The sequence below is a fragment of the Leucopleurus acutus genome (assembly GCF_964270905.1).
Source record: "Leucopleurus acutus genome assembly, chromosome: 11".
NCBI classification, from domain to species: Eukaryota; Metazoa; Chordata; class Mammalia; order Artiodactyla; family Delphinidae; genus Leucopleurus; species Leucopleurus acutus.
In genome coordinates this window covers 43,544,798-43,565,809 of record NC_139152.1, presented here as the reverse complement: position 1 = coordinate 43,565,809, position 21,012 = coordinate 43,544,798, and the positions used below count along the sequence as shown (strand labels likewise).

General features: G+C 44.7%; 1 protein-coding gene across 1 annotated transcript; it reads left to right on the top strand.

Annotated features, from left to right (window-relative positions):
* Positions 1-1,108: 1,108 nt before the first annotated feature.
* On the top strand, positions 1,109-20,693 carry AAAS (aladin WD repeat nucleoporin; the record flags this gene model as incomplete). The annotated part of the gene is made up of 16 exons (XM_082849957.1): positions 1,109-1,327; positions 9,663-9,790; positions 12,597-12,652; positions 12,965-13,056; positions 13,252-13,298; positions 13,554-13,652; positions 13,974-14,117; positions 18,344-18,464; positions 18,806-18,930; positions 19,118-19,178; positions 19,332-19,422; positions 19,651-19,744; positions 19,832-19,899; positions 20,061-20,142; positions 20,252-20,336; positions 20,466-20,693. The coding sequence occupies exons 1-16, from the start codon at positions 1,205-1,207 to the stop codon at positions 20,691-20,693; spliced, it is 1,644 nt and encodes a 547-aa protein (XP_082706083.1). The 5' UTR covers positions 1,109-1,204.
* Between the last annotated feature and the right edge of the window lie 319 nt (positions 20,694-21,012).

Below are 21,012 nucleotides of genomic sequence, written 5' to 3'. Positions count from 1 at the left end.
CAAGGTCACCTAGTTCATGGCAGAGTTAGGGCTATTCATCTCCAATATCTGCTTAGCACTTTACAGTTTATTAAATGGCTTTGTTTCCATTACTTTGTATGGGAAACAGCCATGTATAATAGTTAGGACACTGCAAGTGAGGGAGCTGAGTCTCAAAGAATTCAACGATTTTCCCAAAGCCACACAGCTGTAAGAAGAGGAGCCCCCATTCTGCATTAGATTCCAGTTCCAGTTCCATCCTTTGGAGTTAGAATAAGATCAATCTCACTTGTTTTAAAAAATTGATTTACGATATTATATTAGTTTCAGGTGTACAACACAATGATTTGATATTTTTCTAGATTATACTCCATACAAAGTTATAAAATATTGGCAATATTCCCGTGCTGTACATTACATCGTTGTAATTTATTTATTTAATACCTTGTAGTTTGTACCTCTTAATCCTCTTTACTTGTTTTTGCCCCTCTCCTCTCAATCTCACTTTCATTCTGTAGTCAGAATGCCTCATACAGGTTTTGGTATTTTTAGGTCCGATCTCCCTGTGCCTCTTTCCTTATGGTGATATAACAGTACCCATCTCACGGAGTTGTTGTAAAGATTATACAAGCACTTACCATAATAAGTGCTCAGGAAATGTTAATTTCCCAACTGTTCCCACTTTTCCTTCTAGGAGGCCTAACCCCGTGGGCTCTAGGTTCCGGCGGGCACTGCACTCTCCCTCCCAAGGCCTCCCGCCTGACTTTCCGCCTTCCGGAGGCTTTCCCTCAACTTTCCAGCCAGCTGCCCCTGACACAATCCTGGGAGAGTTTAATTGGGTACTGCCCTGAACGTGGCTTATTTTGGACTTTTCGAGTGCTGAGAGTGAGTAGGAGAGCGTGTTGGGGAATTCGGAACTGGGAAAAACAGCAGTCTCACCGGAAACAAAAAAACGCTCCGACCCTTAAATAGTGGTCTGCCCTACGGACGTGTTTACACCGGCCCCCTCCGGCCGCCAGGCGCCGCGCGAGGACGCCGGAAGTCTGTCCCGGACTGCGCATGCGTCTTTCTTCTCCGTTACTCTTCCATTCACTTCCGTTGAGCTTTGCACAGCAGTTTGTCCCAGGCGACTACCCGTACGCATCCTAATCTAGCCAGGGAACTACGAGTCGGCGGAGCGGGATCCAGGAGTTTGCTCAGTCCGGACGTCTTCGGGACCGGCAGGATGTGCTCCCTGGGGTTGTTCCCTCCGCCGCCGCCTAGGGGACAAGTCACCCTATACGAGCACAATAACGAGCTGGTGACGGGCAGTAGCTATGAGAGTCCGCCTCCCGACTTCCGGGGCCAGGTGGTCAGGGCGAGGAGGGAGGAGACCTACAGGCGTGGGGGGCAGAGTCGGAGAGAATGGGGAAGCAGAGGCAACGTGATAGGGGCGGGGTCGAGGTCCCCAGACTGGAGTATTGGAAATAGCCTGGCTCAGGCTGGAGAAGAAAAGAAGGACTGGGATGTATTTAAGAGCTGGGATTGGAGGATAAGGGATGCTGAGGGGCTGTGGTGCGGGCCTAGTGGGAACGGAGAGTGAGGGCGAATCTAGGGGATGTGAGGGTGCAGGAGGACTTCTGAAAAGTTGGTACAGAATCTGGGAGAACTGGGAAGGCACAACCTGGGGAGTTTTTTCCTGTGGTGTTTCTGGGAAGGAAAAGGAAGAGAAACTTACATTTATTGAGCGTTTGCTTGGAAGAAAGGCTCTGAGTCAGGTGTTCTCCACAAATGTTTTAATAATGTGATTTAATCACAGCAACCCTATGAAATATTATTCTAGTTTTACAGATAAGGGAGCTAAGGCCTGTTTCCCTGTCCCACAAGTGTTATATATATATATATTTTTCTTTTTCCTTTAACATACTTATTGGAGTATAATTGCTTTACAACGTTGTGTTAGTTTCTGCTGTATAACGAAGTGAATCAGCTATATGCATACATATATCCCCATATCCCCTCCCTCTTGCGTCTCCCTCCCACCCTCCTTATCCCACTCCTCTAGGTGGTCGCAAAGCACCAAGCTGATCACCCTGTGCTATGCAGCTTCTTCCCACTAGCTATCTGTTTTACATTTGGTAGTGTATATATGTTAATGTTGCTCTCTCACTTCGTCCCAGCTTACCCTTCCCCCTCCCTGTGTCCTGAAGTCCATTCTCTACATCTGTGTCTTTATTCCTGTCCTGCCCCTAGGTTCATCAGAATCTTTTTTTTTTTTTTAGATTATATATATGTCCGCATACGGTATTTGTTTTTCTCTTTCTGACTTACTTCACTCTGTATGACAGACTCTGGGTCCATCCACCTCACTACAAATAACTCAATTTCGTTTCTTTTTATGGCTGAGTAATATTCCATTTTATATATATATATATGCCACATCTTTATTATTTTTTAAAATTTATTTTATTTAATTTATTATTTTATTTTTGGCTGCATTGGGTCTTCGTTGCTGTGCACGGGCTTTCTCTAGTTGTGGCGAGCGGGAGCTACTCTTCGTTGCGGTGCATGGGCTTCTCATTGTGGTAGCTTCTCTTGTTGCAGAGCATGGGCTATAGGTGCCTGGGCTTCAGTAGTTGTGGCATGCGGGCTTCAGTAGTCGTGGCACGCAAGCTCTAGAGCGCAGGCTCAGAAGTTGTGGCTCACGGACTTAGTTGCTCCGCGGCATGTGGGATCTTCCCGGACCAGGGCTTGAACCCGTGTCTCCTGCATTGGCAGGTAGATTCTTAACCACTGTGCCACCAGGGAAGCCCACATCTTCTTTATCCGTTCATCTGTCGATGGACACTTAGGTTGCTTCCAGGTCCTAGCTATTGTAAATAGTGCTGCAATGAACATTGTGTTACATGACTCTTTTTGAATTATGGTTTTCTCAGGGTGTATGCCCAGTAGTGGGATTGCTGGTCATATGGTAGTTCTATTTTTAGTTTTTTAAGGACCCGCCATACTGTTCTCCATACTAGCTGTATCAATTTACATTCCCACCAACAGTGCAAGAGGGTTCCCTTTTCTCCATACCCTCTCCAGCATTTATTGTTGTAGATTTTTTGATGATGGCCATTCTGACCGGTGTGAGGTGATACCTCATTGTAGTTTTGATTTGCATTTCTCTAATGATTAGTGATGTTGAGCATCTTTTCATGTGTTTGTTGGCAATCTGTATACCTTCTTTGGAGAAATGTCTATTTAGGTCTTCTGCCCATTTTTGGATTGGGTTGTTTGTTTTTTTTGATACTGAGCTGCATGAACTGCTTGTATATTTTGGAGATTAATCCTTTGTAAGTTGCTTCGTTTGCAAATATTTTCTCCCATTCTGAGGGTTGTCTTTTCGTCTTGTTTATGGTTTCCTTTGCTGTGCAAAAGCTTTTAAGTTTCATTAGGTTCCATTTGTTTATTTTTGTTTTTATTTCCATTTCTTTAGGAGGTGGGTCAAAAAGGATCTTGCTGTGATTTATGTCATAGAGTGTTCTGCCTATGTTTTCCTCTAAGAGTTTTATAGTGTCTGGCCTTACATTTAGGTCTTTAATCCATTTTGAGTTTATTTTTGTGTATGGTGTTAGGAAGTGTTCTAATTTTATTCCTTTACATGTAGCTGTCCAGTTTTCCTAGCACCACTTATTGAAGAGGCTGTCTTTTCTCCACTGTATATTCTTGCCTCCCTTCTCAAAGATAAGGTGACCATATGTGCATGGGTTTATCTCTGGGCTTTCTGTCCTGTTCCGTTGATCTGTATTTCTGTTTTTGTGCCAGTATCATACTGTCTTGATTACTGTAGCTTTGTACTATAATCTGAAGTCCGGAAGCCTGATTTGTCCAGCTCCATTTTTCTTTCTCAAGATTGCTTTGGCTATTCAGGGTCTTTTGTGTTTCCCTACAAATTGTGCAATTTTCTGTTCTAGTTGTGTGAAAAATGCCATTGGTAATTTGATAGGGATTGCATTGAATCTGTAGATTGCTTTGGATAGTATAGTCATTTTCACAATGTTGATTCTTCCAATCCAAGAACATGGTATATCTCTCCATCTGTTTGTATCATCTTTAATTTCTTTCATCAGTGTCTTATAGATTTCTGAATACAGGTCTTTTGTCTCCTTAGGTAGGTTTATTCCTAGGTATTTTATTCTTTTTGTTGCAGTGGTAAATGGGAGTGTTTCCTTAATTTCTCTTTCAGATTTTTCATCATCAGTTTATAGGAATGCAAGAGATTTCTCTGCATAATTTTGTATCCTGCTACTCTACCACATTCATTGATTAGTAGTAGTTTTCTGGTAGCATCTTTAGGATTCTCTCTATATAGTATCATGTCATCTGCAAACAGTGACAGTTTTACTTCTTCTTTTCCGATTTGGATTCCTTTTATTTCTGTTTCTTCTCTGATTGCTGTGGCTAAAACTTCCAAAACTATGTTGAATAATGGTGGTGAGAGTGGGCAGCCTTGTCTTGTTTCTGATCTGAGAGGAAATGGTTTCAATTTTTCACCACTGAGAACAATGTTGGCTGTGGGTTTGTCATATATGGCCTTTATTATGTTGAGGTAGTTTCCCTCTATGCCTACTTTCTGGAGAGTTTTTATCATAAATGGGTGTTGAATTTTGTCAAAAGCTTTTTCTGCATCTATTGAGACTATCATGTGGTTTTTATCCTTCATTTTGTTAATGTGATGTATCACATTGACTGATTTGTGTATATTGAAGAATCCTTGCATTCCTGAGATAAACCCCACTTGATCATGGTGTTTGAACCTTTTAATGTGCTGTTGGATTCTGTTTGCTAGTATTTTGTTGAGGATTTTTGCATCTGTGTTCATCAGAGATATTGGCCTGTAGTTTTCTTATTTTGTGACATCTTTGTCTGGTTTGGTATCAGGGTGATGGTGGCCTCATAGAATGAGTTTGGGAGTGTTCCTCCCTCTGCTGTATGTTGGAAGAGTTTGAGAAGGATAGGTGTTATCTCTTCTCTAAATGTTTGATAGAATTCGCCTGTGAAGCCATCTGGCCCTGGGCTTTTGTTTGTTGGAAGTTTTTTAATCGCAGTTTCAATTTCAGTGCTTGTGATTGGTCTGTTTATATTTTCTGTTTCTTCCTGGTTCAGTATCAGAAGGTTGTGCTTTTCTAAGAATTTGTCCATTTCTTCCAAGTTGTCCATTTTATTGACATATAGTTGCTTGTAGTAATCTCTCATGATCCTTTGTATTTCTGCAGCGTCAGTTGTTACTTCTCCTTTTTCATTCTAATTCTGTTGATTTGAGTCGTCTCCCATTTTTTCTTGATGAATCAGGCTAATGGTTTATCAATTTTGTTTATCTTCTCAAAGAACCAGTTTTTAGTTTTCTTGATCTTTGCTATTGTTTCCTTCATTTCTTTTTCATTTATTTCTGATCTGATCTTTATGATTTCTTTCCTTCTGCTAACTTTGAGCTTTTTTTTTGGTTCTTCTTCCTCTAATTGCTTTAGGTGTAAGGTTAGGTTCTTTATTTGAGATTTTTCTTGTTTCTTGAGGTAAGGTTGTATTGCTGTAAACTTCCCTCTTAGAACTGCTTTTGCTGCATCCCATATGTTTTGGGTTGTTGTGTTTTCATTGTCATTTGTTTCTAGGTATTTTTTGATTTCCTCTTTGATTTCTTCTGTGGTCTCTCGGTTATTTAGTAGCATATTATTTAGCCTCCACGTGTTTGTATTTTTAAATTTTTCCTGTAATTTATATCTAGTCTCATAACGTTGTGGTCGGAAAAGATACTTGATACAATTTCAGTTTTCTTAAATTTACCAAGGCTTGATTTGTGACCCAGAATATGGTCTATCCTGGAGAATGTTCCATGAGCACTTGAGAAGAAAGTGTATTCTGTTGTTTTTGGATGCAGTGTCCTATAAATATCAATTAAGTCCATCTTGTTTAATGTATCATTTAAAGCTTGTGTTTCCTTATTTATTTTCATTTTGGATGATCTGTCCATTGGTAAAAGTCAGGTGTTAAAGTCCCCTACTATTATTGTGTTACTATTTCCCCTTTTATGGCTGTTAGCATTTGCCTTATGTATTGAGGTGCTCCTATGTTGGGTGCATAAATATTTACAATTGTTATATCTTCTTCTTGGATTGATCCATTGATCATTATGTAGTGTCCTTCTTTGTCTCTTGTAATAGTGTTTGTTTTTTTTGTTTTATTTTTGGCTGCATTGGGTCTTTGTTGCTGCACGCAGGCTTTCTCTAGTTGTGGCGAGCGGGGGCTACTCTTCGTTGTGGTGTGCGGGCTTCTCATTGCAGCGGCTTCTCTTGTTGCAGAGCACGGGCTCTAGGCACGTGGTCTTCAGTAGTTGCGGTGTGCGGGCTTCAGTAGTTGTGGTTTGCAGGCTCTAGAGCGCAGGCTCAGTAGTTGTGGTGCATGGGCCTTGTTGCTCCATGGCATGTGGGAATCTTCCCGGACCAGGGCTCAAACCCATGTCCCCTGCATTGGCAGGCGGGTTCTTAACCACTGCACCGCCAGGGAAGCCCCTAGTCTTTGTTTTAAAGTCTATTTTGTCTGATATGAGGATTGCTATTCCAGCTTTCTTTTGATTTCTATTTGCATGGAATATCTTTTTCCATCCCTTCACTTTCAGTCTGTATGTGTCCCTAGGTCTGAAGTGGGTCTTTTGTAGACAGCATATGTATGGGTCTTGTTTTTGTATCCATTCAGCCAGTCTATGTCTTTTGGTTGGAACATTTAATCCATTTACGTTTAAGGTAATTATCGATATGTATGTTCCTATTACCATGTTCTTAATTGTTTTGGGTTTGTTTTTGTAGGTCTTTTCCTTCTCTTGTGTTTCCTGCCTAGAGAAGTTCCTTTAGCATTTGTGCTGGTTTGGTGGTGCTGAATTCTCTTAACTTTTGCTTATCTGTAAAGGTTTTAATTTCTCCATTGAATCTGAATGAGATCCTTGCTGAGTAGAGTAATCTTGTTTGTAGGTTTTTCCCTTTCATCACTTTAAATATGTCCTGCCACCCCCTTCTGGCTTGCAGAGTTTCTGCTGAAAAATCAGCTGTTAACCTTATGGGGATTCCCTTGTATGTTATTGGTTGCTTTTCCCTTGCTGCTTTTAGTATTTTTTCTTGTATTTAATTTTTGATAGTTTCATTAATATTTGTCTCATTGTGTTTCTCTTTGGGTTTATCCTGTATGGTACTCTCTGTGCTTCCCAGACTTAATCGACTGTTTCCTTTCCCATGTTAGGGAAGTTTTCAAGTATAATCTCTTCAAATATTTTCTCAGCCTCTTTCTTTTTCTCTTCTTCTTCTGGCACCCCTATAATTCGAATGTTGGTGCGTTTATGTTGTCCCAGAAGTCTCGGAGACTGTCCTCAGTTCTTTTCATTCTTTTTTCTCTTTATTCTGCTCCCTGGCAGTTATTTCCACCATTTTATCTTCCAGCTCACTTATCCATTCTTCTGCCTCAGTTATTCTGTTATTGATTCCTTCTAGAGTTTTTTAAAATATATTTATTTTATTTATTTATTTTTGGCTGTGTTGGGTCTTCGTTGCTGTGCACAGGCTTTCTCTAGTTGCAGTGAGCAGGGGCTACTCTTCGTTGCAGTGCCCAGGCTTCTTATTGCGGTGGCTTCTCTCATTGTGGAGCATGGGCTCTAGGTGCATGGGTTTCAGTAGTTTGCAGCACGCAGGTCCAGTAGTTGTGGCTCATGGGCTCTAGAGCACAAGCTCAGTAGTTGTGGTGCACGGGCTTAGTTGCTCCGCGGCATGTGGGATCTTCCCGGACCAGAGATTGAGCCCATGTCCCCTGCATTGGCAGGTGGATTCTCAACCACTGCGCCACCAGGGAAGCCCCTAGAGTATTTTTTTTAATTAATTAATTAATTTATTTTTGGCTGCGTTGCGTCTTCGTTGCTGTGTGCGGGCTTTCTCTAGTTGCAGTGAGCGGGTGCTACTCTTCATTGCAGTGCATGGGCTTCTTATTGCAGTGGCTTCTCTTGTTGTGGAGCACAGGCTCTAGGTGCACGGGCTTCAGTAGTTGTGGCACACGGGCTTCAGTAGTTGTGGCTGGTGGGCTCTAGAGCGCAGGCTCAGCAGTTGTGGCACACGGGCTTAGTTGCTCCGTGGCATGTGGGATCTTCCCAGGCCAGGGCTAGAACCCGTGTCCCCTGCATTGGCAGGTGGATTCTTAACCACTGCGCCACCAGGGAAGTCCAGCCCCTAGAGTTTTTTTTTTTTTTTTTCGCGGTACGCAGGCCTCTCACTGTTGTGGCCTCTCCCAGTGCCGAGCATGGGCTGTGGATGCGCAGGCTCAGCGGCCATGGCACACGTGCTTAGTTGCTCCACAGCATGTGGGATCTTCCCGGACCAGGGCTCGAACCCGTGTCCCCTGCATCAGCAGGCGGACTCTCAACCACTGCGCCACCAGGGAAGCCCCCCCTAGAGTATTTTTAATTTTAGTAATTGTGTTGTTCGTCACTGTTTGTTTGCTCTTTAGTTCTTCTAGATCCTTGTTAAATGTTTCTTGTATTTTTTCCATTCTGTTTCCGAGATTTTGGATCATCTTTACTGTCATTACTCTGAATTCTTTTTCAGGTAGGTTGCCTAGTTCATCTTCATTTATTTGGTCTTGTAGGATTTTACCTTGCTCCTTTGTCTGTAACGTTTTTGTTTTTTTTTTTAAAGAAGATGTTGGGAGTAGGAGTTTATTAATTAATTTATGTATTTTTGCTGTGTTGCATCTTCGTTTCTGTATGAGGGCTTTCTCTAGTTGTGGCAAGCGGGGGCCACTCTTCATCGCAGTGTGCGGGTGTCTCACTATTGTGGCCTCTCTTGTTGCGGAGCACAGGCTCCAGACGTGCAGGCTCAGTAGTTGTGGCTCACGGGCCTAGTTGCTCTGTGGCATGTGGGATCCTCCCAGACCAGGGCTCAAACCCGTGTCCCCGCATTAGCAGGCAGATTCTCAACCACTACGCCACCAGGGAAACCCTGTAAAGTATTTTTTTTGTCGTTTCTTTTTTTTTTTCTCTTTTTGATGGTGGTGCTGTATTCCTGTCTTACTGGTTGTTTGGCCTGAGACGTCCAGCACTGGAGTTTGCAGGCAGTTGGATAGAGATGGGTCTTGGTGCTGAGATGAGGACCTCCGGGAGGCCTCACTCTGATTAATATTCCCTGGGTCCTGAGGTTCTTTGTTAGTCCAGTGGTTTGGACTCGGAGCTCCCAGCACAGGAGCTCGGGCCCGACCTCTGGCCTGGGAACCAGGGTCTTGCAAGCTTCGTGGCGTGGTAAAAAAAAAAGAAAGAAAGAAAGAGAAAAAGGAGCAGTACAATATCAAAGAATAAGAAACAAAATAAAATTAGAAAGATAAAAAATATATTAGGAAAAATAAAACTATAGTTGAAGCAACTGGTTGCTGGGGGTTACTCCTGTCCCCTTAGGTGTCCATGGTTCCCCAGCGGTGCCTGGTAGGTGCCCTAGTTGTGAGGAGACACGAATTCCACATCCTTCTAGTATGCCATCTTGACTCCGCCCCTCTCCACAAGTGTTATATTTGTGGAAATGGGAAACAGGTCTCTGGAGCCTCTTACCCTCAGCCCTGCCGAGGGTTGGAGATGGCAGGAAGTTAGTAGAGATTAGGGAAGAGACTGACTCACTGTCATACCTCATTTCTGGCTCTAGTGGATCAATCTTCCTGTCCTAAACCTTACTAAGGATCCCCTGAAGACCCCTGGGAGGTTGGACCATGGCACAAGAACGGCCTTCATCCACCACCGGGAACAAGTGTGGAAGAGATGCATCAACATTTGGTGAGCCATGGCAAAGGGTCTCTTGTGCCAGTGGTCTGCAGATCCTGGAGGCAATGAGGTCACCACCCCCTCTGCCTTGGCCTCCCAGCCCTCTCTATCTCAGAGCTGTGTATCATTCAACATATCAAATTATCAGTCCTTTTTGTGGAACTCAAGGCTGTGCAACAGTAGTTCCATTTCAACTCCAGTGACTTGCTTTCCTTTTTGGTTTAATTCTGTGAACCTGTTCCCTCCTTATGTCATTATTACTTTCTGAGCCTTTACTTGAAGCTCAGCAAGGTTAGGTATAAGGTTGCAGTGAATAATCTCATACATAGGTCATTCATTTTGCACATGTAGGAGTGAAGCCTGGATTGAATTCCTGGCTGTGCCACTTTTTAGCTGTGTGACCTTGGTCAAGTTACTTAATCACGCTGTCCCTCAATTTCATCTGTAAAAGGGAGCCTGTCTTACAAGGTTGTAGTAATGATTAAATGAGTAAAACACTTAGAACAGTGCCTGGCCCATATTAATCCCATCAAGAGTTAGCTATTATTATTATCATCATCATCATCATATGTAGGATGAATTCCTACAAATGAAGTAGCTGGGTTCAAAGGGTATGTTCATTTGTAATTTCATGAGCTATTGCCATATAGTCCTCTGTTTAAGTTGTACATATTTACAGACCTACCACCAGTGTATGAGACGACTATACTCCAATAAAAATTTAAAAACAGGGCTTCCCTGGTGGTGCAGTGGTTGAGAGTCCACCTGCCGATGTGGGGGACATGGGTTCGTGTCCTGGTGCGGGAAGATGCCACATGCCGTGGAGCGTCTGGACCCATGAGCCATGGCCGCTGAGCCTGCGCGTCCGGAGCCTGTGCTCCGCAACGGGAGAGGCCACAACAGTGAGAGGCCCGCGTACCGCAAAAAAAAAAAAAAAAAAAAATTAAACAACAACAACAAAACAAACACAGTGTATGAGAGTGCCTGTTTCCTAACACATGTGCTATCAAGCTTTGATATTTGATATTGCGTTACAGTTTAATTTGCATGTCTCCTTGAGTGCAGCTAAACATCAAGTCATCGCCTGAAAAGCCATTCAGTCCTGGGTGCTTTCTCACTTTCTGCCTCTCTAGCTGCTGCTGCTCTTCCTGCTCTCTCTTTTTTTTTTTTTTTTTTTTTTAATGAGGTACGCGGGCCTAGGACTGTTGTGGCCTCTCCCGTTGCGGAGCACAGGCTCCGGACGCGCAGGCTCAGCGGCCATGGCTCACGGGACCAGACGCTCCGCGGCATGTGGGATCTTCCCGGACCGGGGCACGAACCCGCGTCCCCTGCATCGGCAGGCGGACTTTCAACCACTGCGCCACCAGGGAAGCCTCCTGCTCTCTCTTAAATGTTGGTGTCCCTAGGCTGGACTTGCGATTGATGCTCCACACCTGGGTGTTCACTTGTCTGCCCAACACCCTCGGTTAGAGATATTCCACAGGCTTCATACACTCAGCTTGTTCAAAATCAATCTCTTCATTTTCCTCTCTCAGCTGGCTTCTTCCTTGTGTTTTTCATCTCAAGGAATAGCCTTCCTAGTCATATAGAAGCAAGTGGTTTGAATGTAGGCTCTGGGGCAGGCAGACAGGTTGAATCCTGACTCTGCTGTTTCCTACTTAGTTCACCTTTGATAATTAACCTCTTCACACTCTCTGTTCTCTCATCTAAAAATGCTGATGATAACAATACCTATTTTGTAGGGTTGTGATAAAGGCTGAATTAGATGATGCATGTGACGCATCTAGCCCAGCCCTGGCACAGTGTAAGCAGTATTAGATGCTATAATTATCACCTGCGTGTTTCCCTTGATATTGCTCTTTCCCTTAGTAATGTCTAATTAGTCCTCAAATCCTGTCCATTCTACTTCCTCGAGCACTCAAATCTGTCTTTTCTCCATACCCAGTGGTTCAGGACACTTTGGCCTTTCTTCTAGATTCCTGAAGTAGCCTCTTAACCCATTTCTTTCTCTCCATTCTTTTTGCCCTCTAATCTGCAGCCAGACTGATCTTTCTAAAATGCCAAGTGTGATCAGTTTATTCCTCAGCTTAAACTCTTTCTGCGGCTTTCCATTCACTATCTTAGGGCAAGTCTTTTTTTTTTTTAATAATTTGTTTCGTAAATTTATTTTATTATTATTTTTTATAAATCTACCTATTTATAAATCTATTGTTTATCAATCGATCTATCTATTTTTTCTAAATCTATAAGATTTATTTTTGGCTGCGTTGGGTCTTTGTTGCTGCGTGTGAGTTTTCTCTAGTTGCAGTGAGCGGGGGCAACTCTTCGTTGCAGTGCATGGGCTTCTCATTGCGGCGGCTTCTCTTGTTGCGGAGCACGGGCTCTAGGCACTCGGGCTCAGTAGTTGTGGCTCGCGGGCTCTAGAGCACAGGCTCAGTAGTTGTGGTGCACGGGCTTAGTTGCTCCACGGCATGTGGGATCTTCCTGGACCAGGGCTTGAACCCGTGTCCCCTGCATTGGCAGATGGATTCTTAACCACTGTGCCACCAGGGAAGTCCCTTAGGGCAAGTCTTGACTCCTTGATCTGTGCACAAAGCCCTGAAAGACCTCTGAGCCTTAGTTGCCTCACTGGTGGACAATTTATATATTGTCCTCTCATGGGTACAATGAAAGGACTATATAAAGTACATGTCACATAGTTGTCACTCATTAAGTGTGAGTGTTATTTTTAATACATGTTTATTGAGTGAATGAATAGATGAACTTAGAGAGCAGACTGAAGGGATCAGAGTGACTCACAGCTCCCTCTCCTGTTCAGGCGTGATGTGGGACTTTTTGGTGTGCTGAATGAAATTGCAGACTCAGAGGAGGAGGGTAAGTGTATTTACCTCTAGCCTTCTCTAGTTTTATGGTTGCCATCTCCCGTCCATATTCTCCCTAATTCGTCCCAATACCTGTTGGCCCAGCGCCTTTCCCTTTAGCCCTGAATTTCCCAGCCCATTTGACTCTGCTGGTACCATCTTCTCTTCGCCTCTGCCTACCCCCATACCATAGAGTGGGCGTCCAGAGCACTTGTTGGGTGGAAGGATCTGGGGAGTGCTTGCCCTTGCTCGTCCCTCACCTAGGAGGGTGCCCAGTGAGAACCCTGGGAATGGTTTAATCACAGCTGCTTTCTCAACCCCACAGTGTTTGAGTGGGTGAAGACGGCATCCAGCTGGGCCCTGGCACTCTGTCGATGGGCCTCCTCCCTCCATGGGTCTCTGTTTCCCCATCTGTCTGTAAGTTTGGCTTCCCCCCGGCCCTCCCTGGCTGCTGCTCCCCCACTCCCACCCCCTCTCCACTTCCTGTGTCTTAGGGTCAGGGTGTGATGAGAAGACTGCAGAGGGTATGAATGGTGCAGCTCCCCTGTGGGAGCATCGAGGGGATAAGCTCCTTTTTTCCCAGTGCAACCTCTATCCGCTTTGTTATTACAGCTCAGGAGTGAAGATCTGATTGCTGAATTCGCTCAAGTCACAAACTGGTGAGTGTACAAGCTCTGGAGCTTTTGTGGGAAGCAAGTCCTGAACCTTGGAACTTCTTCTGGGGAGAGGGAAATCAAGGCAGAGACTCCTCATACCCCTTTCCTGACTGCTCCCCACATTCTCCCTCCTACCGCCCCCAAAAAGAAAGAAAAGCAGTGAAAAATAATAGTGTCCTCACACAGAAGGGAACCCGAGCTCTGGGCCGGGAATGGCGAGGTGCAGGTCGGGACTCCTCACCCTCACTCCTGCCCCAGGTCCAGCTGCTGCTTGAGGGTCTTTGCGTGGCACCCACACACCAACAAGTTTGCGGTGGCCCTGCTAGATGACTCCATCCGTGTGTATAATGCCAACAGGTATGTGTGGGGCACGCTGGGTGGACTCGGAGTCTTCAGTCTCCATCGGTCAGTCCCCACTTCCTTCTCCAGCCTTGGTGCCCAGGGAGTCCTGCAGTTCCTGGGCCTGGTCCATGGCTCCTTCCAGGACTGGGGTCAGGGAGACCCCACAACTGGATGCGTCCTCTTTCCAGATCCAGTCGTTATCCTGTCCTCTGTCCCACAATACCCACAGGCCCTGGATGATCAGCTTTCTCTCTGGATTTCCCTCCTCAACCACAATTCAGGTCGCTGCGCCTTAGTGTCCCTGCTTTGACCCCATCCCCTCCCCTTTCACCCCAGCACTATAGTCCCCTCCCTGAAGCACCGGCTGCAGCGAAATGTGGCGGCCCTGGCCTGGAAGCCCCTCAGTGCCTCCGTCTTGGCTGTGGCCTGCCAGAGCTGCATTCTCATCTGGACCCTGGACCCCACGTCCTTGTCTACCCGGTGAGTCCCAGCTCTCTCTCTCTTACCTTGGCCTGAGGGTCGTGGCCATGCTGGGGTGGTGAGGAGGTCTGGAAGGAGAAGTTCTTTTTCCTCACAGCACTTCCCAGGGCTACGGGAGAAGCAGACCTAAGGCCAAGGTGGAGGTGCTGAGAAGATCTAATCTAGAGAAAGGGACAGAACTGGGGGCTTCTGGGATTGTGGGGAGTTTGTACCTATGGATCATGGATTGGAAAGACTGTCTCTTTCAGAGGACTGCCAGATGTAGGTTTAAAGGAAAGGGGGAAGGGAATTAATATGGATAAAAGCTGAAACCGATGAAATTGGAAAAAATCCCCATGAGGACTAACTAAATATAAAACCAGAAACTGGCTCTTTAAATTATGAATAAAGAAGAAAACCTTTTGGCCAGCCTTAATAAGGTAAAATAGAAAATCAAAGTACACTATTTTCAAAATGGGAAAGGAGAGATAACCGCAAATATGGAAGAAAATAGAATTATTGAGCATATTATATATAAGTTTAGACTAACAGATTTGAAAACCTAAAGGAAATGTTTGTCTAGCAAAATATATGTTATCAAAGTGGACTGTAGAAGCAATTAAAACGGATGAGCTCTACCCCTAAAAAAAGATGCCAGGCTGAGATGGTTTTATGAGAGTTCTATCTAATTGTCAAAGAAAAGGTAATCTCCATGTTATCTGAACTAATCCAGATCATAAAAAATTTGGAAAGCCTCCTGATTTGTTTTATTTTCCTTTTAATAAACTTTGTGCATAATTTTAGATTTTTAGAAAAGCTGCAAAGATAGTAGTTTTGGTATACCCTTCACATCATCGTTAACGTCTGATATAACCATGTTAGATTTGTCAAAACTAAGAAACTGACATTTGTACATTGTTATTAACTAAACTCCAAACTTTGTTCTAATTTCACCAGTTTTCTCATTAATGTCCTCTTTCTGTCCCAGGATCAATCCTGATTTATTTCTTTTTATACAAATCTTTTTAAAAAAATATATATATATATATTATTTATTTATTTGGCTGCACGGGTCTTTAGTTGTGGCACTGGGAATCTTTGTTGTGGCATGCAGGATCTTTCATTGCGGTGCATGGGCTCTCTAGTTGTGGCACACAGGCTCTAGAGCACACGGGCTTGGTTGCCCCGTGGCATGTGGGATCTTAGTTCCCCGAGCAGGGCTCGAACCCACGTCCCCTGAGTTGGAAGGTGTATTCTTAACCACTGGACCATGAGGGAAGTCCCCATCCTGATTTATTTCCATAAACCTAATGTAACCTAAACCTGACAATAGGTGGTATAAGAAAGAAAATATTTGAGCATAGATTTTATTTATTTATTTACTTACTTACTTCCCTCCTTCCCTCCTTCCTTTACTTCCTCACCATGCCTTGTGGCTTGCGGGATCTTAGTTCCCCGACCAGGGTTTTTTTTTGTTTTAAATTTTTATTGCAGTATAGTCAATTTACAATGTTGTGTTACTTTCTGCTGTACAGCAAAGTGAATCAGTTATACATATACATATATCCACTCTTTTTTTAGATTCTTTTCCATATAGGCTATTACAGAGTATTGAGTAGAGTTCCCTGTGCTATACAGTAGATCCTTAGTTATGTATTTGATATACTGACCAGGGATTGAACCTGCGCCCTTGGCAGTGAAAGCATGAAGTCCTAATCACTGGACTGTCAGGGAATTCCCCTGAGCGTAGATTTTAAAATGCTTAATAAAATATTAGCAAATAGAGTCCAAAAGCATATTTAAAAAAAAATCGTAACCAAGTAGAATATTCCAGAAATTAAAAACTATTCACCATTAGGAAGTCTATTAAAATGATTGTTACATTTGCAAATTAAAGGAGGAAAGTGTTTCTATAAATAAATGCCCTTCTCAATAAGCAGACATTCAGCTGAATACATAAACAGGAATACAAAGAGACAACCTAAACATAAAGAGTATATATGCAAAATCAGTGGCTACCATATTGAACAGTGAAATAGGAAATACTAAAGGTATTTCCAGTAATGTCAAGATAAAGACAGAGACGTCATTATCACCATCATTAACCAACATTATTTGTGGAGGTTCTTTTGAGGGCAGTTAAGACAAGAAAAGGAAACATGGTAAAGTCTTGTGAAAGAAGAGAAAATTATTTTTATTTGATGATATGATTTTAAACCTAGATAAGACAAGAGATTCAACCAAAAAAACCTATTTAATCTAATAAGAAATTTAAGTAGTAAGGTAACTGGATCCAAGAAACTGAAAATGTAATAGCTTCCCTTGGTACCAACAATAATCAGTTGAGAAATTGCAATGGAATATATGTTCTATTTACAACAGGTACAACAATTACTATAGATTACTAGGAATAAATTGTTAAATTTATTTAATCTGTTAGACATCTGAAGAAAGTGGTTGAAGAATATTAAACAAGAGCTTAATTAATGGAGGGATGTGTTATGTTCCTGGGTAGGAAAATTTAATCATGAAGATGTCAGATTAAGTGTATTTCCCATCAGAATTCTGCTGGTTTTTGTTTGTTTTTGTGAACTGGACAAAATAATAGAGTTTTTATGAAAGAATAAATGTGGAAGGATTACCAAGAAAAATTTGAAAAGGAAGCATATTGAGAGGAGATTTGCCCTACCAGGTATTGAAATATTTTATGAAGTTATAGTAACAGAAAGTTATTGGCATAAGATCAAACAGATCAGTGTAACAGAACAACATTCAGGAACAGATCTAAGAATTTATGGAAATTTAATATATGATGAATTTGGATTTGCACTGCAATAGAGTAGGTTTTTTTTTTCTTTTTTTAGTGGTTTTGGCATAATTGGCTATTTAGAAAACAATACAGTTTGTCCTTGCTTTACATTTTATATACAAATAAATTCCAAGCAGACGAAAGAACTAAATGTAAAAATACATAAATAAAAGGACTAGAAGAATGTATAGAATGCTTTTGGGCCCATTCAGAATTATAGTATGATAAGTATTATTTTTTTGGCTGCACCATGAGGCTTGTGGGGTCTTAGTTCCCTGACTGGGGATTGAACCCTGGCCCTCAGCAGTGAGAGCGTGGAGTCCTGACCACTGGACCACCAGGGAGTTCCCAGTATGCTAGTATTATTAAAGTTGAAATGTTTGATAATATCCAATACTAGCAAGACTAGGAAAACTACAGGTAGAGTATATTGTGGTACGAACTTTTTAGAAAATATTTGTTGGCATATTTATCTTTTGAAAGGTTCAAGCCTTTTTTTACCTGCAATTCCACTTTAATACTCTATTCTACACAAATAATGACGAGTACATAAAGATATAGGGAATATTTTTTTGCAGTACCGTTTGTAACAACTGAAATATCCATTTGTGGTGGCCTGACTGAGTAAATTATAGTTCATCTATTCAGTGGAATGCAGTGGGGCCACTGAAAAGAATGAGATGGATCTCTGTAAACTGATGTATTGTAAAGTTAAGAGAGTTAGTTGTAGACTGGTGACCTAAGATCTCATTAGAGCTTAAGGGGGGTATAGTTGGGAGGAGAAAGGACAAGGTGGCATTAATTTGGCTAGTAGCCTGTACCTGTCAGGCCAAGAATGTGGCTCTGGAGATACAGAGCTGACGGACACAGCCGGGGCCCCTCAACTAGTTCCCAGTTTAGTTGGGGGGGGGGGGTTGCCACGTGTGCCATCTTTGATGAGGAGAAAATGATGTGGGAGCGCTGGGGAGGGAAGCTGATTCTGACAAGGAAAGGCGGAAAGACAGAGTTAGGAGCACAGGCTGAATTCTGGAGAGTGGTGGATAACTGTAGGAAGAGAAGAGATTGGAACCTTGAAGTGATGGCATGGATTATCCCATGCTCCAGGCAGGATGGTCCTGTGGGGAGAGGGCTCTCATCTAGAGCAGAACATGCATCTCCCCAGCCCAGTACCTTCTAGCTTTACTGGTCAAAAGTTTTTGTCTCGTTCAGGCTCTTTTGTCCCTTTCACCTGTTTTCCTTTCTGGACCTCCTGATAGTGACTGCCCTTCCTTCCTTCTTTTTCTTTAACTTCCATGATCCTTATTCATTTTCCCCAACCTGGATTTGAACTCAGAGGGGCCATTGGGATTGGGAAGTTTTAGCAGGAGGAGGCAAGGGGATAGAATCATGGGCTTTCTTCCTGTTGTCTTCTGACTCCACACCCGTTTCCCCTCGGCAGACCCTCTTCCGGCTGTGCCCAAGTGCTCTCTCACCCTGGGCACACGCCTGTCACCAGCTTGGCCTGGGCCCCCAGTGGGGGTCGGCTACTCTCAGCTTCACCTGTGGACGCTGCCATCCTGGTGAGTTGGTCCCCACGCCTCTTCTGGTCATTTCAGCCACCCCAGACTTGAGGAGAGAGCTTTCTTTGCCTGGTGGTGGGAAATACCCTGGGGGAAGGAGAGGAATAGCTGTCCATTCAATCTTAAACATATCCAGGGGAAGGCGCTGCACCAGCCTGACTCCTCAGATGTAGATTTCTGCCTGCTGTCAGTATAGACATAACCCTATTTCCTCCTGTTTTAACTGTCCCTTTCCCACGTCCTCCCCTCTGGTTCTTTGTACCTTAAGGAAGGGCGGCCCCCCGTGGGATGGTAGGGATGCTTGAGTCTCCCCTGTCTCACTCTCTTCCCCTTTCTCCTAGGTATGGGATGTCTCAACAGAGACCTGTGTTCCCCTTCCCTGGTTTCGGGGAGGTGGGGTTACCAACCTGCTCTGGTCCCCGGATGGCAGCAAAGTCTTGGCTACCACTCCTTCAGCTCTCTTTCGGTGAGTAGGGGGAGGGCGGGGAGGGGGGCAGGAACGACCTAGAGAAAGGCACTAGGCTCCTGGAACTGCGAGTGCCACAACCTTCTGTCCGCGTTCCCATTCACCTGAATGTGGGACTGACAGGAAGGGAAGTCCAGGCTGTGACACCTAGAGTTCCTAAGCTGTGACCTGCCTCTCTTTGGCACAGAGTCTGGGAGGCCCAGATGTGGACTTGTGAGCGGTGGCCTACCCTATCAGGGCGATGTCAGGTAGGAGGGACTGTGCATCTCAGGAGCGGGGGCGGAGGTGGGCCCTGCTCCCCCAGGCGTGTCCCCCCACCTCCTCTACTTCTCTTCCTCGTGTGCTTCCCTCCTGTATTCCCATAGACCACTCTTTCCCTGCCTTTTGCTCCCTGACCCCAGACTGGCTGCTGGAGTCCTGATGGAAACCGCCTGCTGTTCACTGTGTTGGGGGAACCACTGATTTACTCTTTGTCGTTCCCAGAACGTTGTGGTGAGTCCAGGGAAACACTTCTGGATGCACAACATCTGGGGTAGTCGGAGGGAGACAGGAACCATCTGGAATATGCTGCTCTGAAGGATAAAGGGAAGAAGCTTGGGGGAAAAAAAAAAGGAATAAGCTTGGGAGCCTTGAGAGGTGTTGATGCCTGTGATGGAGAGGAGGCAGGGGCCAGTGGGAGGCCCCTTTCTTGTCCTTAAGAGCCTCTGCCCTGATCCGCAGGTGAGCGAAAGGGGTGCGTTGGAGGCGCGAAGTCAGCTACGATTGTGGCAGATCTGTCTGAGACGACAGTACAGACACCAGATGGAGAGGAAAGGTGAGCTGGGTGGGCGAGGGAGGGGCAGGGAGACAAAGCTGGGAGGGACCACGCTGAGCCCTCCCAACCTGCTGTTCTGACCCATAGGCTTGGGGGAGAGGCTCACTCCATGGTCTGGGACCCAAGTGGGGAGCGGCTGGCTGTGCTCATGAAAGGTAAGAGGAGGGGAGGGAGGCCTTTGCTCGGGCCGCACCATGTTCCCATTAATTGACTGTTTCCAGGCCCTGGCTGCAGTTCTTCTCTGCCCCTGCCCCTGCCCCTGCCCCGGGATTCTGCCTCCAGAGTTCCTTCCTATCCCTGCATCCACTTCTTACAGGAAATCCACGGGTCCAGAATGGTAAACCAGTCATCCTCCTTTTTCGCACTCGAAACAGCCCTGTGTTTGAGCTACTTCCTTGGTAGGTGCTGGGCAGGTGTGGTTCCCCCCCGGCCTCCCATACCAAACCCATACCCTCTACACCTGCCTTCTGCCTCCAGCAGCCTGCTCACCTTTCCTTCTGCCCCTAGTGGCGCTGTCCAGGGGGAGCCAGGAGCCCAGGCCCAGCTCATCACTTTCCATCCTTCCTTCAACAAAGGAGCTCTGCTCAGCGTGGTGAGTAGGCCAGCTGCTGTGGTTGCAGGAGTGGGCTGAGGAGCGAGGGCTGCAGCTGCTGTGTGGCTCTGCTGTATGGCCTTCTTTGGGCTCAGACTGGTCAGACTTTGCTTTCCGCTCTCTCTGCAGTGCTGGTCCACGGGCCGGATCGCCCACATCCCTCTGTACTTTGTCAATGCCCAGTTTCCACGTTTTAGCCCAGTGCTTGGCCGAACTCAAGAGCCCCCAGCTGGGGGCGGAGGCTCTATTCATGATCTGCCCCTCTTTACTGAGACGTCCCCAACCTCTGCCCCTTGGGACCCTCTCCCAGGGCCACCCCTTGGTCGGCCCCACTCCCCTCACTCCCGCATTCAATAATAAAAAGTGTCCTTTTTTTGTTTTCCATTCGATTATGAGACTCTTTATCTTTACCCAACATTGGGGTATACTGAAGAAGCAGCAGCCATGGGCTTTGGGTTAAGATCTTGGCTCTTTCACTTTTTAGTCATTTCTTGTGAATTTGGTCAAGTTATTTACCCTTAGAAACTGGAGAGTTTCCAAACGATTTGGAAAGCAAAGCTGAGAAAATACCTAGCACAGCCTCTGGCACATAACAGATGTTGTACTTTTCCTAAGTTTCAGCAAGTTCCCAGAATGATACAGGGCAGTAATGGAGAAATACTTCGTCAGTATGAGA